This window comes from Lutra lutra, chromosome 2, assembly GCF_902655055.1.
Source record: "Lutra lutra chromosome 2, mLutLut1.2, whole genome shotgun sequence".
Lineage (NCBI taxonomy): Eukaryota > Metazoa > Chordata > Mammalia > Carnivora > Mustelidae > Lutra > Lutra lutra.
In genome coordinates, this window is record NC_062279.1 from 42,350,989 (window position 1) to 42,368,949 (window position 17,961).

Genomic DNA, 17,961 nt, shown 5'->3' on the forward strand with positions numbered 1-17,961 from the left:
GTGACATCACAATTCTAGACTTCAAGCTGTATTACAAATCTGTAACCATCAAGACAATATGATACTGGCATGAAAACAGTCACCATGGACCAGAATAGCAAACCCAGAAATAGAACTTCAACTCTATAGGCAACTAATCTTCAACAAGGCAGGAAAGAATACCCAATGGGGAAAAAACAAAACAAAACAGTCCCTTTAACAAATTGCGTTAGGAAAACTGGACAGGCACATGTAGAAGAATGAAATTGGACCATTTTGTTACCCCATACACAAAAATAAATTCAAAATGGATGAAATTCCTAAATGTGAGACAAGTAAACCATCGAAATCCTAGTGGAGAACACAAGCGTCAACCTCTTTGACCTCATTGCTGGGAACTTCTGGCCACATACATCTTCAAGGGCAAGGGAAACAAAAGCAAAAATGAACTATCAGTACTTTGCCAAAATACAAAGCTTTTGCACAGCAAAGGAAATAGTCAACAAAACTAAAAGACAACCTACAGAATGGAAGAAGATATTCATTAATGACATAACAGGTAAAAGGTTAATATCCAAAATCTATAATGAATTTACCAAGCTCAACACCAAAAAAAAAAATAAAAAAATAAATAATAATAATAATAATCTAGTCAAGAAATGGATGGAAGACATGAACAGACATTTTTCTACAGGAAGACATGCAAATGGCCAAAAGACACATGAAAAAATGTTCACTGTCACTCAATATCAAAGAAATATAAGTAAAAAAATGATACACCACCTCACATCAGTCAGTGTGGCTAAAATAACAACTCAGGAACAACAGATGTTGGCAAAGATGTGGAGAAAGAGAAAACCTCTTAAACTGTTTGTTGAAATGCAAACTGGTGCAGCCACTCTGGAAAACTGTATGGAGGTTTTTCAAAAAGTTAAAAATAGACCTACCCTATGACCCAGTAATTACACTAGATATTATCCAAAGGATATAAACATAGTGATTCAGAGAGGCACATGCACTTCAATGTTTATGCAACAATGTCCACAAGAGCCAAAATATAGAAAGAGCCCACATGTGTATGGCAGATGAATGGACAAAGGTGTGATTGATATATATATAATGGAATGTTACTCACCCACCAAAAAAATGAAATCTTGCCATTTACAATGATGTGGATGTACCCATATGGTATTATGCTAAGAGAAATAATTTCAAAGAAAGAGAAATATATAATTTTACTCATATGTGGAATTTAAGAAAAAAAAAACAGATGAAAATAGGGGAAGGGAAGGATAAACAAAGTAAAATAAAAATAGAGAGGAAGGAAAACCATAAGAGTCTTAGCTATAGGAAAGAAACTGAGGGTTGCTGGAAGGGAGGTGGGTAGGGGTGTAAGGTAATTGGGTGGGCACTTAATGTCATGAGCACTAGGTGTTTTATGTAAGTGATGAGTCACTAAATTCTACCTCTGAAACTAATAATATAATTTATGTTAACTAAAATGAAAAGGGAAAATTCTGTTAACTAAATTTTTTTAAAGTTCAAGCATGTCCAAACCATATTTCTTTTGTGCCATATCACTGTCCTCCTTACTTACTCAAGAGTGCTTCTGGGTATAGAATCAGAGAGGGTTTGGGATGGTATGGCTCAATTACAATAGTTTCTCCATATCTGAGTGGTAGTTTTAGAGCCTGTGTACATGTTGGTAAAGGACATCAATGCAAATAAGATGAGAAGAGATTAAATAAACTTAATAGATTTAGAGAAAATAATGTTGCAGACATTAAAAAGTAAAGAAAGTTAAAACCCTAGCAAAATGGGAAGAGCTCACTAAGAAAGAAAAACACAATACAAAAGAAATAAGAATAAAAAGGACAATAGAAACACATAACTTTTCACCACTAGCCTAGGGAACAGGGCCTTTTGTATCATGTCACCTCAGACTATGTTATACTAACAATGGTAGTGCACTACTGTTAAAATTAGCATCTACATGGGATTAGGACTCTTCACCAGCAGGGGCAGAATGTTTTCTACATGGGATTTAACAAAAATAAGGAATTTTTTTTCTGCTACCTCACCTTAACAGAAAGTCAAGAGATAATTTAAAATTTGGTTCAAGTCTTTCTCTTTTTTTTTTCTCCTGCTTTTCATTCCTCAACTCCGTAAATTTTTATTGATATTATTTTTCAGCAAGTTCTCCTAGTAGCTTTGAGAAAATACCCTACCAGTTCTTAGCCCTGCAGCAGAACGTATCTGTTTAGGTTTCTGAAGTTTCCCTTCAATAGAGTCTTATTGACTTGATTTGGATAACATACCATTCATGAGGAGAGTACTGGTTCTAGAACATACATGTTTTTAATTGGTCTACCTGTGTCACCATCTATTTAGCTGAATGTATACAGCTTATTCTTCATGTAATAGCCAGAAACATCAAATTTATTTTGATACATTTTGCCTAAACTGCAACTTCCTCCACTGCCCTTCTCACTATGATTCTGATCTCGGAGTTCAAGCCAAAAGGCTAGTATTTTTTATAGGGTATGTTAGTTGTCTTATCTCAATTTACATTCTCTCCCACTCACTCTGCTTCAATCACTCTGACCTCCTATAAGTTCTCTGAGCACTCTAGGCAGGTTCTACTTTGAGACTTTTTTTTTTTTTTGGCTTTGTTTCTTCTGCCTGAATGGTATTCCCCACACATGTAGACATGGCTCCTTCTTTCACATCCTTAAGGTCGCAATGATGCTTTCTTTGATCACTTTATTCTAAATTAGTTTTCTCAGTGCATAACGTGTCTACTTTCTTTGCTTTAGTCATCCACAGGACACTTATTAGAATCTAAGAAATTTAATGTTTTATTAGTTTATCCAATTTACAAGCTATGTCATCCAACTATCACTAAAGTGTAAGATTTCTGAGGACAAGCAAGGAGATCAGTAGCAAATACATAGTAGGTATTCAGAAAATACATTGAATGGATTAATAAATCAATGCACAAATGAATATAATCTTTGAGTGGGAATATTTGGTCAGATAATTTTATGTTATCTAAAGGGGAAATTGAGTGGATCAGGTACCATGAAATCAATAGATTCCTTTATATACTTATATTTATATTAGGAACTATTTGTAAACCTTATTTTGATACCAATTTGAGCCTTGTTTTGTTCATCATGAAGAAAACCACATGTAAACTGTTTTTATAGTTTCACTCCTCACTTATGATGGATTTCCAAATTCTCATGCTTAAAATATGAAAGAAGTGATAATAGTTTTCCTACAGGGTTACTAAGTCTACTAAGTGAGTTTATATGTACAAAAGCAATTTATGCAATAAAAACAGTAAACAAAAGATTTATGATTATGGACAATTATAACCACTGACTGCATTTATATATTTATAATACATTAGTTATAATTAGGCTAATCAAGGAAATCCAGTGCAAAAGTAATGTAATTTCTGTTTTGTTGTACTTCCCTCAGGGGATCATGGACATTGAAGCTTATTTTGAAAGAATTGGTTATAGGAACTCTAGGAAGAAACTGGACTTGGAAACATTAACTGACATTCTTCAGCACCAGATCCGAACCATTCCTTTTGAGAACCTTAACATTCATTGTGGGGAAGCCATGGAATTGGGCTTGGAGGCCATTTTTGATCAACTTGTGAGGAGGAACCGTGGTGGGTGGTGTCTCCAGGTCAATCATCTTCTATATTGGGCTCTGACCACAATTGGTTTTGAGACCACAATGTTGGGAGGGTATGTTTACAGTACTCCAGCCAACAAATATAGCAATGCTATGATTCACCTTCTGCTGAAGGTGACTACTGATGGCAGGAATTACATAGTGGATGCTGGGTTTGGACGCTCTTACCAGATGTGGCAGCCTCTGGAGTTAATTTCTGGAAAGGATCAGCCTCAGGTGCCTTGCATTTTCCACTTGACAGAAGACAAAGGAATCTGGTACTTGGACCAAATCAGAAGAGAACAGTACATTTCAAATCAAGAATTTCTTAATTCTGATCTTCTGGAAAAGAACAAATACCGAAAAATATACTCCTTTACTCTTGAACCTCGAACAATTGAAGATTTTGAGTCTGTGAATGCATACCTTCAGATATCTCCAACATCTGTGTTTACAAGCAAGTCATTCTGTTCCTTGCAGACCTCTGAAGGGGTTCACTGTTTAGTGGGCTGCACCCTTTCCTATAGGAAATTCAATTTTAAAGACAATATGGATTTGATAGAGTTTAAGATACTGAATGAGGAAGAAGTAGAAAAAAAGCTTAAAAATATATTTAATATTTCCTTGGAGAGAAAGCTTGTGCCCAAACATGGTGATCAGTTTTTTACCATTTAGTATAAGGAGTAAAAATGGCCTTTGGTATTACTTCATGTCCTGAAACTTTTTATTATAAAAAGTTTTAAACATATACTAGAGAAAATAAAATAATAAATGTCTGTATCACCCAATTTATCAATTACTAACTACAATATTTCTTCAATGTTCACACATTATACCAAAGAAAATTTTACCCTTAAAAATATCAGCATTTAACATTACAAATCTGTAGTCATCAAAACAGTATGGTACTGGCACAAAAACGGACACATAGATAAATGGAACAGAATAGAGAACCCAGAAATGGATCCACAACTGTACGGTCAGCTAATCTTCAATAGAGCAGGAAGGAATATCCAGTGGAAAAAAAGACAGTACCTTCAACAAATAGTGTTGGGAAAACTGGACAGCTACATGCACAAAATGAAACTGGACCATTTTCTTAAACCATACACAAAAAAAATAAATTCAAAAGACTCAGTGTGAGACAGGAAACCACCAAAATCCTAGAGAAGAACATAGGCATAAATCTCTTTGACCTGGGCTGCAGCAACTTCTTGCTAGACCCAACACCAGAGGCAAGGAAAACAAAAGCAAAAATGAACAATAGGGACTTCATCAAAATAAAAACCTTCTTCATAATGAAGGAGACAATAAGACTAAAATGCAGCCCACAGAATGGGAGAAGATATTTGCAAATGATCTTACAGATACAGGGTTAGTATCAAGATCTATAAAGAATTTATCAAACTCAATATCCCCGAAAAACAAATAATCCAATTAAGAAAAATACATGGAAGACATGAATAGACACTTCTCCAAAGAAGACATACAAATGGCTAACAGACACATCAAAAATGCTTAACATCACTCATCATCAGGGAAATAAAAATCAAAACTACAGTGGGATATCACCTCACCAATCAGAATGGTTAGTTAACAACAAAGAAAGAACAGGTGTCAACGAGGGTATGGAGAAAGGGGAACCCTCTTGCACTGTTGGTGGGAATGAAAACTGATTCACTCTGGAGAACAATTTAGAGGTTCTTCAAAAAGCTAAAAATAGAACTCCCTACAATCCAACAATTGCATTCTTAGGTACTTAACAAAAAGATACAAAAATACAGATTCAAGGGGGGTACATGCACCCCGATGTTATAGCAACATCATCAACAATAGCCAAACTATGGAGAGAGATCAAATGTCCATCAACTTATGAATGGATAAAGAAGAGGTTTTATATACATATATTTGCCACCTCTATTGCATACAATATATATAGTGGGATATTATTCAGCCATCAAAAAGAATGAAATCTTCCATTTGCAATGATGTAAACCCAACTAGAGTGTATTATGCCACATGAAATAAATCATAGAAAGACAAATACCATATGGTCTCACGCATCTGTGGAATTTAAGAAAGAAAATAGATGAACATATGGGACATGGGAAAAGAAGAAAAGGGGAGAGGGAAACAAGTCATAAGTGGACTCTTAACAATAGAGAACAAACAGGGTTGATGGAGGGACGTGGGTGGTGGATGGGCCAGATGGATGATCGGTATTAAAGAAAGCACCTTTGCCTTTAAAACCTGTGTGGTTTACTCAGTTAAGTGTCTGCCTTCAGCTCGGGTCATGATCCCAGGGTCCTGGGACCAAGTCCCACATTGGGCTCCCTGCTAAGTGGGGAGTCTCCTTCTCTCTCACCCTCTGCCCCTGCCCCTGCTCATGCTCTATCTAATTATCTATCTTTATATATATATATATATATATATATATATATATATATATATATAATCTTTAGAAGTAAAAATAAGACACTTGTGATGAGCACTGGGTGTTGTGTGTAAGTGATGAATTACTGAATTCTATTCCAGAAACCAATAATGCACTATATGTTACCTACCTAAATTAAGAAACAGGATAAAATCAGAATGTAGGGGATAAAAAACATGAAAGAGAGACAAACTGGTAGAAGAGTAGGGGACCTCATTTCATCTGGTCCCCTGAATTTAGCTAGATAACTATCAAATCACTCTGATAACCTATGAATTCAACCTGAGATACAACAAAAAAATTGCTAGAATTCTACAAATAGAAAGTGACCACTTTTTGCAAGGTAAGAGTGTGAAGTGAAATGGAGGGGATATATCAGAGGATAAACGGTGGAGGGGAGGGAGCCTCTGTAAGCCAGCTACCAGAAAGTGATAAAGCCCCAGAGCACAATATCTGAACCCTTAGAAATCTGCTCCAGTGAGAGACATCTCTGTATGAAAGGTGTTGTTTGGTGAAGTGGGGCAGAATCTTAGGTGGAACAGTGTGGTCTCCGGTTCCCTGGTGTCACAGAGAGCATGGGGATTCCTGAGCCAACAGAGTTCCCCAGCATTGGAGTGGGTAAACTGGTTACCATCTGCAATCCCAGGAGGAGGCTCTTAGCTTGGTTCACTATAAGACATGAACCCTGCAGACTCTGGCGACACCTCTAAGTGGGGGGCGGGGGGGATTGCAAAAGTCAGTTAAAGCTGTGGCCTTCTGCCTTCCCCCAGGAGGGGCAATGGGGACATGTGCACCACTGAGTGAATGCTGTCCTTGCAGGGCCCCATCAAGGATAGAGGAGGGTGACCCCCACCTTCCCCCAGTAGGGGTGGGTGAACACATGACTAGGTGAATGAGTTCTGGTTGGGGGGGGGTTGCTGAAAAAGACAGAAATGTGCTACCCTCCCTCTTCCCCCAGGAGGATCAGTGCAGGCACAAACCATAGGACGCTGTAGAGTGTGACACACACAAAGTGAAAACTGCTTATCCCTAAGGGTTTACTGAAGAAAGGGGACTACAATCTTTTGGCTTGGGGGCTATAGATCGGGGCACAGCCATTTTTACTTTCATCTAAAGAGGCCTGGAAAGCCTTTAGGGAACAAAAGCCACATAGAAAAACCAGAAACACCTTACACTGAGCCCCTCCCACACTCCACAAGTGTTGGTGCAACTCAGCCAAGACAAACACAACTGAGAATGCAGCAGGCCCCTGCCCAAGAGACCAGCTGGAAAACCAGGGAATACCAAACTTACAGAGCACACAGTGCTGCAAACTTGCAGCTCTAAGGGAAAATAGTATGTAGAATTTGAGGTTGTTCCTCATGATTCCTTTATATTTCAGTTTAAAAATTTCTTTCTTTCCTTTTTCAACGAATTTCTTATTTTATCAACTCTTTGTTTTTAAGTCTTTTTAAACTTTAATTTTTTAATATTTCATTTCTAGACATATTCTTCAGCTTTGGCTTTCTTTCACTGTATTCAATTTTATTTTTGTGTATATATAAGTTTTGCTTTCTATATGATTTTGGGATTTAGTGTCTTCTAACACAGAGACCAAAATATACCCAGGACCAAGTGGATCACCCTGTTTTGTTCACCTGGAGGATTTTATTCTATCTTCCCATTCCCCTACTTCTTTGGGGTTTCTGGCACTTCAGATTTAGCTATGCATATTTCCCTTGAGCTGGGGTTGATATTTGTGGGGTTTTTTCCCATCCATTCATCCATACCTCTTTAGGCAAAATGACTAGAAGGAGGAATTCAAAACAAAAGAAAGATCCAGAGGTAATACTCTGCCACAGATCTAATGGATGTGGATATAAGTAAAATGTCAGAGAAGGAATTTGGATAACAATTTATTAAGTTACTATCTGGGCTTTAAGAAAGCATAAAGACACTAAAGAATGTCTTATTGCAGAAATGATATCTAATCAGGCCTAAATTTAAAATGCTCTAACTGAGATGCAGTCTAAATTGGATGCTCTAATAGCCAGAAGAGGCAGAAGAGATAGAGGCAGAAGAGATGGTAAGTGACATAGAAGACAAGTTGGTGGAGAGGAAAGAAGCTGAGGAAAAGAGAAAAACAACTAATAGATGATGAAGGGAGGCTTTGAGAAATCAGTAATGCCATAAAAAAAAAAATCAGTAATATTAGGCTGCCTAAGGGAGAGAAAAGAAAGAGGGCCAGAAAGTATATTTGAGGGATCTAAGAACATCCCTAAACTGGAGAAGGAAAAAGGCATTCATGGGGAAGACACCTCCCAAAATCAATGAAAATAGATCAACACCCTGACATATACTAAGGAAGCTTGCAAATTTCAGAGATAAAGAAAAAATCCTGAAAGCACCTGGAGACAAGACGTTCTCAACCTCTGGGGTAGGAATATTAGACTGACATCAGACTTAATCCACAGAGACCTGACAGACTGGAAAAGGCTGTCATGATATACTCAGAAAAAAAAAAAAAGAGAGAGAGAGAGAGAGAGAAAAACATACAGCCAAGAATACTTTATCCAGCAAGGCTATAATTAAGAATGGAAGGAGAGATAAAGAGCTTCCAGGACAGGCAGAAATTTAAAAATATGTGACCACCAAGACAGCACCACAAGAAATATTAAGGGGATCCTGTAAGCAAAGAGAGACTAAGATTAACATAAAACAGAAGGAAACAGAGATGATCCACAGAAAAAAGAACTTAAAGATATTACAATGGCACTAAATTCATATCTTTTAATGGTTACTCTGAATGTAAATTGGCTAAATGCTCCAATCAAAAGACACAGGGTATCAGATTGGATAAAAAAGCAAAACCCATCCACATGCTGTCTACAAGACACTCACTTTTGACCCAAAGATGCATCCAGACTGAAAGGGGGAGGTGGAGAATTATTTATAATGCTAATGGACATAAAAGAAAGCTGAGGTAGCAATCCTTATATCAGACAAATTACATTTTAAGCCAAAGAGATAAAGAGGGACACTATATCATATACTTAAAGTGTCTATCTCCAAAAGATCTAATAATGGCAAATATGTATGCCTCTAATTTGGGAGCAACCAAATATATCAACCAAGTGATAACACAATTAAAGAAACACATTGATAACAATACGATAATAGTAAGGGACTTCAGCACCCCACTCACAGCAATGTATAGGTCAGCTAAGCAGAAGATCAACAAGGAAATGAGGGCTTTGAATGATGTACTGGATCAAATGGATGCAACAAATATACACAGAGTATTCCAACCTAAAGCAACAGAATACATATTCTTCTCGAGAGTATATGGAACTATCTTCAGAATAAATCACATACAGGTCACAAAGCAGGTCTCCACTAGTACCAAAAGACTGAGATGATTCCCTGCATGTTTTCAGACCACAAGGTTTGAAACTTGAATCACAAGAGGAAATTTGGAAGGGACTCAAATACTTGGAGGTTAATGAGCATCCTGCTAAAGAAGAAATGGGTAACCAGGAAAATAAAGATTTTAAAAATTCATGGAAGGAAATGAAAATGGAAGGAAATGAAAATTCATGGAAGGAAATGAAAATTTGTACAGCTGTACAAAATCTTTGGGATACAGCAAAGGTGGTCCTAAGAGGGAAGTACATTGCAATACAAGTCTTTCTCTTAAAACTCCAAAAATATTGAATACATAAATTAAGTTTATACCTAAACGACCTGGAGAAAGAACAGCAAATAAAGCCTAAGCCAAAGAAGAGAAGGGAAATAATAAAGATTAAGCAGAAATCAATGAAATAGAAGCCAGAAGAATAGGAAAACAGATCAATACTGATTCTTTAAAAGAATAAGAGCAATAAACCTCTGGAAGAATTATCAAAAAGAAAAAAATGACCCAAATTAAAATCATGAATGAAACAAGAGAGATCATGACCAACACCAAGGAAATACAAACAATTTTTAGAACATATTTTGAGCAACCATATGTCTACAAATTAGGCAATCTGGAAGAAATTGATGCATTCTTAGAAGCTTGCAAATTAAAACAAAAAACAAAAACAAAAACAAAAAAACACTGAAAAAGGAAGAAGTAGAAAATCTGAACAGGCCCATAACCAGAAAGGAAACTGAAGCAGTAATCCAAACTTTCACAAAAGAAAGACTAGAGTCCAGGGCTGGATGGTTACCCAGGGGAATTCTACCAAACAATTAAAGAAGAAATAATATCTATTCTACTGAAGCAGTTTCAAAAAATAAAAAAGGAAAGAAAACTTTCAAATTCATTCTATGATGCCACCATTACCTTGATCCCAGACAAAGACTCCATAAAAAGGAGAATTACAGACACATATCTCTGATGAACTTGGATGTCAAAATACTCACCAAGTACAAGCCATTGGATCCAACAATACATTAAAAGGATTATTCACCATGACCAAGTGGTGCTGGGCCGCAAGGGTGGTTCAACATTCACAAACCAATCAACGTGATAGATCACATTAATAAAAAGGAAGGACCAGAACTATATGATCCTATCAATTTCAGAAAAAGATTTTGACAAAATACAAGATTCTTTCTTGATTAAAAGTCTCAAGTGTAGGAATAGAAGGAACGTAGTACAGTATCATAAAAGCCATCCATGAAGAGCCCACAGCGAATATCATTTTCAATAGGAAAAACAGAAGTTTTCTCCTAAGGTCAGGAACACGATAGGGAGGACCACTGTCAGCATTATTGTTCAAAATAGTACTGGAAGTCCTAGTCTCAGCAATCAGACAACAAAAAGAAGCAAAGCTCATTCAAACTGGCAAAGAAGAATTCAAACTTTCTTTGCAGATGACATGATACTTTGTGTGGAAAACCCAAAAGATTCCACTCCCAAATTGCTAGAACTCATACAAGAATTCAGCAACATGGCAGGATATAAAATCAGTGCAGAGAAACCATTTGTGTTTCTATACACTAAAAATGAGCCAGAAGGAAGAGAAATTAGGGAATCTATTCCATTTACAATTGCACCAAAAACCATAAGATCCTTAGGAATAAACCTAACCCAAGAGGTAAAGGACCTGTACTCTAAAAATGACAGAACACGTATGAAAGAAATTGAAGAAGACATAAAGAAATGGGAAAACATTCCATACTCATGGATTGAAAGAATAAATATTGTTAAATTGTCTATGCTACCCAGAGCTATCTACACATTTAATGCAAAATACCATTGACAGTTTTCACAGAGCTGGAACAAGCAATCCTAAAATTTGTATAGAACCAGAAAAGACCCTGCATAGCCAAGGGGAGGCAAGATAGTAGCACAGTAGGAGACCTCATTTCATCTGATCCCTTGAATTTAACCACATGAAGTCAACCTGAGATGTAAAAGAAGTATATTTGGTCCTCTAAAAGCAGAGAAACAACTCCTTTTTGCACAGTAGGAGGTGCAGAGTTGTGAATCTGTGGGGAAATATCAGAAGACAAATGGAGGGGGGAGGGAACTTCCATAAGCCAGCTGCAGGAAAGTAATATAATACTGGAGCACGCAATCAGAACCCTTAGAAATCTGCCCCAGTGAGAGACATCCCTTTCTGAAAATAGCATAGGGGATGAACAGGGAAGAATTCTAGGTGGGTCATTTTGGTCTCAGGATCACAGAAGACTCAGAAAGAACTGGGGAGCTTGAACTGATAGAGTGCCCAAGCAGTGGAGTGGGGAAACTGGTTATGTTCAACAAGTCCAGAAGGGACTCTCAGCTCCAATTGCCATAAACTGTGAGCAGGGACAGTAGGAAATCACTCCTTGCCTGAGCACCATGAAAAGTTCAGAAACTCAGGCTGATTACCATCCCCTGGCAGGGACAAAACAACTGCGCCCATGACTGGGCAACAGCTCTTAGGCTGACAGTGGCCCTGGAAAAGACAGTAGGATGACACCTAGCCATGATCTGCAAACAGCAGAATGGGATGTGCACATGAGCCTGCAGCCACTCACAGTCACAAGGACACAGAGCTCAGTGATACTCATGGGCCCTGGAGAACTGAAAGGGGGCATGAATTGCATGATTCTCCAGAGTTTTCTGCAGACAAAGGCTGCGCTCATGACTGGGCATCAGCTCTTGGGGTGACAATACCATGGAGAAGACAGTAGGGCAGCAGGTAGTCAGGACCCGGATGCAGCAGTGTGGGCTGCACACAGGAGGCCACAACTGTTCACAGCCAAAAAGACACAGGGAACAGTGATCCTCAGGGACACCTGGAGAACCCCACTGGGGGAGTTCCAGTGGCAGCAAACCATACGAGTCTGAGGAGTTTAGTTCCACCAGAGGAAGAAATATGTTGATCAGGAGGGTGTATTCACAGAGATCCCAGAGTTCCATATATTCTCTGACTATCTGAAGAGGCTTGGAAATCCACCAAATTACACAAAGAATCCACACTGATGACCAGCACACTTTAAGCCCATCTCCCTACAGGAGTAGGGGCGACTCCACCCAGGAAAATACACATGAGAAGCCAAGCAACAGCCCCTGCCCTAGAAAACAGGAAGAACAAGTGGATGACAAGCTTATGCATCCCACAGGGCAAGAAAACTCCAGCACCAGGGGAAAATAATATATTGAGCTCCAGATGTTTCCTCATGACTTGTTTATCCTTCAGGCTAAATTTTACATTTTTTTCCCTTCTATCTTTCCTTTCTTTCTATCTTTCCTTCTTTCTTTTATTTCTTTCTTTCATTAACTTCTTTCCATTTCAAATAGATTCTTATTTTGAAACATGTTTTTAAGTTGCTTTTTAATTTTTATTTTTTTCACATCAACATTTTATAGATTTATGCCCCATTCTACTCCTTTTTTCACTCTATTCAATTTTATTTTGAAATATATATATATTCTTATTTCTTTGCAATTTTGGGATATGATGTCTTTTTAAAAAGATTTTATTTATTTATTTGACAAAGAATGAGACAGCAAGAGAGGGAACACAAGCAGGGGGACAGGGAAAGGGAGAAGTAGACTTCCCAGAAGATCAGGGAGCCTGACATGGGGCTCGATTGCAGGACCTGAGCAGAAGGCAGCAGTTTAACAACTTAGCCACCCAGGTGTCCCAATATACTATCTTCTAACATAGAGATCAAATTTCAATCAGGAACAAGCAGATCACCCTGCTTTGTCCACACTGAGAAATTATACTCCCTTATACTCCCTGCCCCCCCCCCCCCAATTTTTTTGTTTTGTTTTTTAATTGTTTAGGATCTCTTTGGCTTTACATGTCTATGGTAACTTCTGACCACTTCAGATTTATTCTAGGGTGTATTTTGCTTTGGCTGTCCTTTATATTTTGGGCTCTGTTGATTTGCTCACCCACCCTTCACTGGACAGAATTATTAGGAGGAGGAACTCACAACAAAGAAAAGAACCAGAGGTAATATCCTCTGCCACAGAGCTAATGGTTATGGATATAAGCATGTTGTCAGAGATAGAATTCAGGGTAGCAATTATAGGGATAAAAGCTAGACTTGAAAAAAGGATACATGACAACACAGAATCTCTAGCAGTGGAAATGAGATCAAATCAAGACAAACTCAAAAATGTTATGAATGTATCTTAAAAAAAATTTAAAAAAATGTTATGAATGAGATGCAATCTAAATTTGATACTCTAACAGCTACAATCAATGAACAGAAGAAAGAATAAATGATCTATAGGACAGGGAGATGGAAAGGAAGGAAGTTGAAGAAAAGAGAGATGAACAAATAACAGTGAATGAGGAGAGGCTGAGAGAATAAGAGAGACAGGGCTAGAAAGTATATTTGAGCAAATCATGGCTGAGAACTTCCTTAATCTTGGGAAAGAAACAAGCATTCACATCCCAAGAGATGGAGAAGACCCCTCCCAAAATCAATAAAAGTACATCAAGACTCTGACATGTAACAGTGAAGTTTGTAATCTTACAGCCAAAGAAACTATCCTGACAGCAGCTAGGGAGGGGATATTCCTTAGATATGGAGGGAGGAGCATCAGAATAACATCAGACCTAACCACAGAAATATGGCAAGCCAGGTTTGGGGTGGCAAGACATATTCACGGTACTAAGTGAGAAGAAAATGCAACTAAAAATACTTTATCTGAACCATGAGAGACTGTGGACTCTGAGAAACTGAGGGTTTTGGAGGGGAGGGATGTGGAATGTTGGGTGAGCCTGGTGGTGGATATTAATGGACGACACGTACTGCATGGAGCACTGGGTGTGGTGCATAAACAATGAATTCTGGAACACTAAAAAGAAATTTAAAAAATATATCTTTTCATATCTTCTGCCCATTTTTTGACATGATTATCTATTTTGTGTGTGTTGAGTTTGAGGACCTCTTTATAGATCCTTGATATCAATCTTTTGCCTGTACTGTCATTTGCAAATATCTTCTCCCATTCCATGGGTTGCCTCTTTGTTTTCTTTTCTTTTCTTTTAATATTTTATTTCTTTTTTTTAATCATTTTTTTTTATTTTCAGCATAACAGTATTCACTGTTTTTGTACCACACCCAGTGCTCCATGCAGTCCGTGCCCACTCTAATACCCACCACCTGGTTCCCCCAACCTCCCACCCCCCACCTCTTCAAACCCTTCAGATTGTTTTTCAGAGTCCATAGTCTCTCATTGTTCACCTCCCCTTCCAATTTCCCCCAAATGCCTTCTCCTAACTCCCCATGTCCTCCATGCTATTTGTTATGCTCCACAAATAAGTGAAACCATATAATTGACTTGCTCTGCTTGACTTATTTCACTCAGCATAATCTCTTCCAGTCCCGTCCATGTTGCTACAAAAGTTGGGTATTCATCCTTTCTGATGGAGGCATAATACTCCATAGTGTATATGGACCACATCTTCCTTATCCATTCATCCGTTGAAGGGCATCTTGGTTCTTTCCACAGTTTGGCGACCGTGGCCATTGGTGCTATAAACATTGGGGTACAGATGGCCCTTCTTTGCACTCCATCTGTATCTTTGGGGTAAATACCCAGTAGTGCAATTGCAGGGTCATAGGGAAGTTCTATTTTTAATTTCTTGAGGAATCTCCACACTGTTCTCCAAAGTGGCTGCACCAATTTTCATTCCCACCGACAGTGTAAGAGGGTTCCCCTTTCTCCACATCCCCTCCAACACATGTTGTTTCCTCTCTTGCTAATTTTGGCCATTCTAACTGGTGTAAGGTGGTATCTCAATGGGCTTTTAATTTGAATCTCCCTGATGGCAAACAATGATGAACATTGTTTCATGTGTCTGATAGCCATTTATATGTCTTCATTGGAGAAGTGTCTGTTCATCTTCTGCCCATTTTTTATATGATTGTCTGTTTTGTGTGTGTTGAGTTTGAGGAGTTCTTTATAGATCCTGGGTATCAACCTTTTGTCTGTACTGTCATTTACAAATATCTTCTCCCATTCCGTGGGTTGCCTCTTTGTTTTCTTAATTATTTCCTTTGCTGTGCAGAAGCTTTTGATTTTGATGAAGTCCCAAAAGTTTATTTTCGCTTTTGTTTCCTTTGCCTTTGGAGACATATCTTGAAAGAAGTTGCTGTGGTTGATATCGAAGAGGTTACTGCCTATGTTCTCCGCTAGGATTCTGATGGATTCCTGTCTCACGTTGAGGTCTTTTATCCATTTTGAGTTCATCTTTGTGTACCGCATAAGAGAATGGTCGACTTTCATTCTTCTACATATAGCTGTCTAGTTTTCCCAGCACAACTTATTGAAGAGACTGTCTTTCTTCCACTGTATATTTTTTCCTGTTTTGTCAAAGATTATTTGACCATAGAGTTGAGGGTCCATATCTGGGCTCTCTATTCTGTTCCACTGGTCTATGTGTCTGTTTTTATGCCAGTACCATGCTGTCTTGGTGAACACAGCTTTGTAGTAAAGCTTGAAATCAGGTAATGTAATGCCCCCAGTTTTATTCTTGTTTTTCAACATTTCCTTAGCGATTCGGGGTCTCTTCTGGTTCCATACAAATTTTTGGATTATTTGCTCAGCTCTTTGAAGAATACCGGTGGAATTTTGATCAGAATGGCATTAAAAGTATAGATTGCTCTAGACAGTATAGACATTTTAACAATGTTTATTCTTCCAACCCAAGAGCATGGAATGGTCTTCCACCTTTTTGTCTTCTTCAATTTCTTTCATGAGTGTTCTGTGTTCCTCGAGTACAGATCTTTTACCTCTTTGGTTAGGTTGATTCCCAGGTATCTTATAGTTCTTGGCGCTATAGTAAAGGAATCGATTCTCTAATTTCCTTTTCTGTATTTTCATTGTTAGTGTATAAGAAAGCCACTGATTTCTGTACATTGACTTTGTATCCTGCCATGTTACTGAATTGCTGTATGAGTTCTAGTACTTTGGGGGTGGAGTCTTTTGGGTTTTCCACATAAAGAATCATGTCATCTGTGAAGAGAGAGAGTTTGACGTCTTCATTGACAATTTGGATACCTTTTATTTCTCTTTGTTGTCTGATTGCTGCTGCTAGGACTTCTAATACTATGTTGAACAAGAATGGTGAGAATGGGCATCCTTGTCGTGTTCCTGATCTCAACAGGAAGGCTGCAAGCTTTTTCCCATTGAGGATGATATTTGCTGTGGGTCTTTCATAGAGAGATTTTATGAGGTTCAGGAATGTTCATACAGACATTCTTTTGTGGCAGTGTCTTACCAGGTTAGGAAAGAAGATAGAACAAGGACGGATGCAGGGCACGTTGGATACTCTGAATTAAGTGGAGGCTACGACTCTTAGGCTTCCAAAACTTATACTGGAAGAGCATGATCTGTGGTCATCTTATCCCTCTACCTCTGTCAAAAACGCTAAAACGATGTGAGGGAAGTGTGCTTTAGGACAGAATCACGAGTTTTGAGACTGTCAAAACATGGAAGCTGTAGGAACTGACTGTGTTGAAAACATGAAGAGTTGGATTCAGGGCCCTCGTCTCAGTTTATTCTGGCTGCCATAGGAAGGTCTGTGCTCACTGAAACTCCTTCAGGCAGACACCCATTCGTGGCAGTGTCTTCCCGGGTAAGGAAAGAAGATAGAACAAGGATGGCCTCAGGGCAGGATGGATACTGTGTGTTAAGTTCAGGCTACTGCTCTTAGGCTTCCAGAATGTATACTGGGAGATCATGAGCAGTGGTAATCCCAACTCTCTATTTCTATCGAAAATGCTTCAAATGTCATGACAGATATGTGCTTTAGGACAGAGTCATGACATTTTTTAGACTGTCAAAATATTGCAGCTGTGGGAAATGACTGTGTTGAAAACATGACTTGTCAAGTACAAGGCTCTCCGTAGTCTTGAATGTCCATGCTTGTGAAAATAGGAAACACAGTTTTCAGGGAAACTCCTTCAGACGGACTCCCATTCATGGAAGTGTCTTCCCAGGTGAGGAAAGAAAATAGATCAAAGACGGATTCAGGGCAGGTTGGATACTGAGTTAAGTGGAGGCTACAGCCTTAGGCTTCCAAAATGAATACTGGGAGAGCATGACGTGTGGTCATCCCAACTCACTACCTCTGTTGTAAATGCTTCAAACTTCGTGAGGATCGTTTGCCTTAGGACGGACTCGTGAGAGTTTTGAGACTGTCAAAACATGGAAGCTGTGGGAACTCAATGTGTTGAAAACATGAAGAGTCGCCTACAGGGCCAAAATCTCGGAAGTCTAGACGGTGACCATAGGAAGGTCTGTGTTCGGTGAAACTCCTTCAGGTGAACTACCATTCATGGCAGTGTCTTCCCAGGAGAGAAAATAATGTAGAACAAGGACGGACTCAGGTCTGGTTGGATTCTGTCTTTTAAGTACAGGCACTTAGGCTTCC

The 17,961-nt window shown here is 38.4% G+C and overlaps 1 protein-coding gene across 1 annotated transcript in view; it reads left to right on the plus strand.

The window, feature by feature from the left end:
* LOC125092831 (arylamine N-acetyltransferase 1) overlaps positions 1–4,374 on the plus strand; it is a 46,612-nt gene extending 42,238 nt beyond the window's left edge. The window contains exon 2 of the mRNA XM_047717276.1: positions 3,466–4,374. Within this exon, the coding sequence (XP_047573232.1) occupies positions 3,472–4,344 (873 nt within the window). The 5' untranslated portion in view covers positions 3,466–3,471 and the 3' untranslated portion in view covers positions 4,345–4,374. The remainder of the gene's footprint in view (positions 1–3,465) is intronic.
* Positions 4,375–17,961: the final 13,587 nt, after the last annotated feature.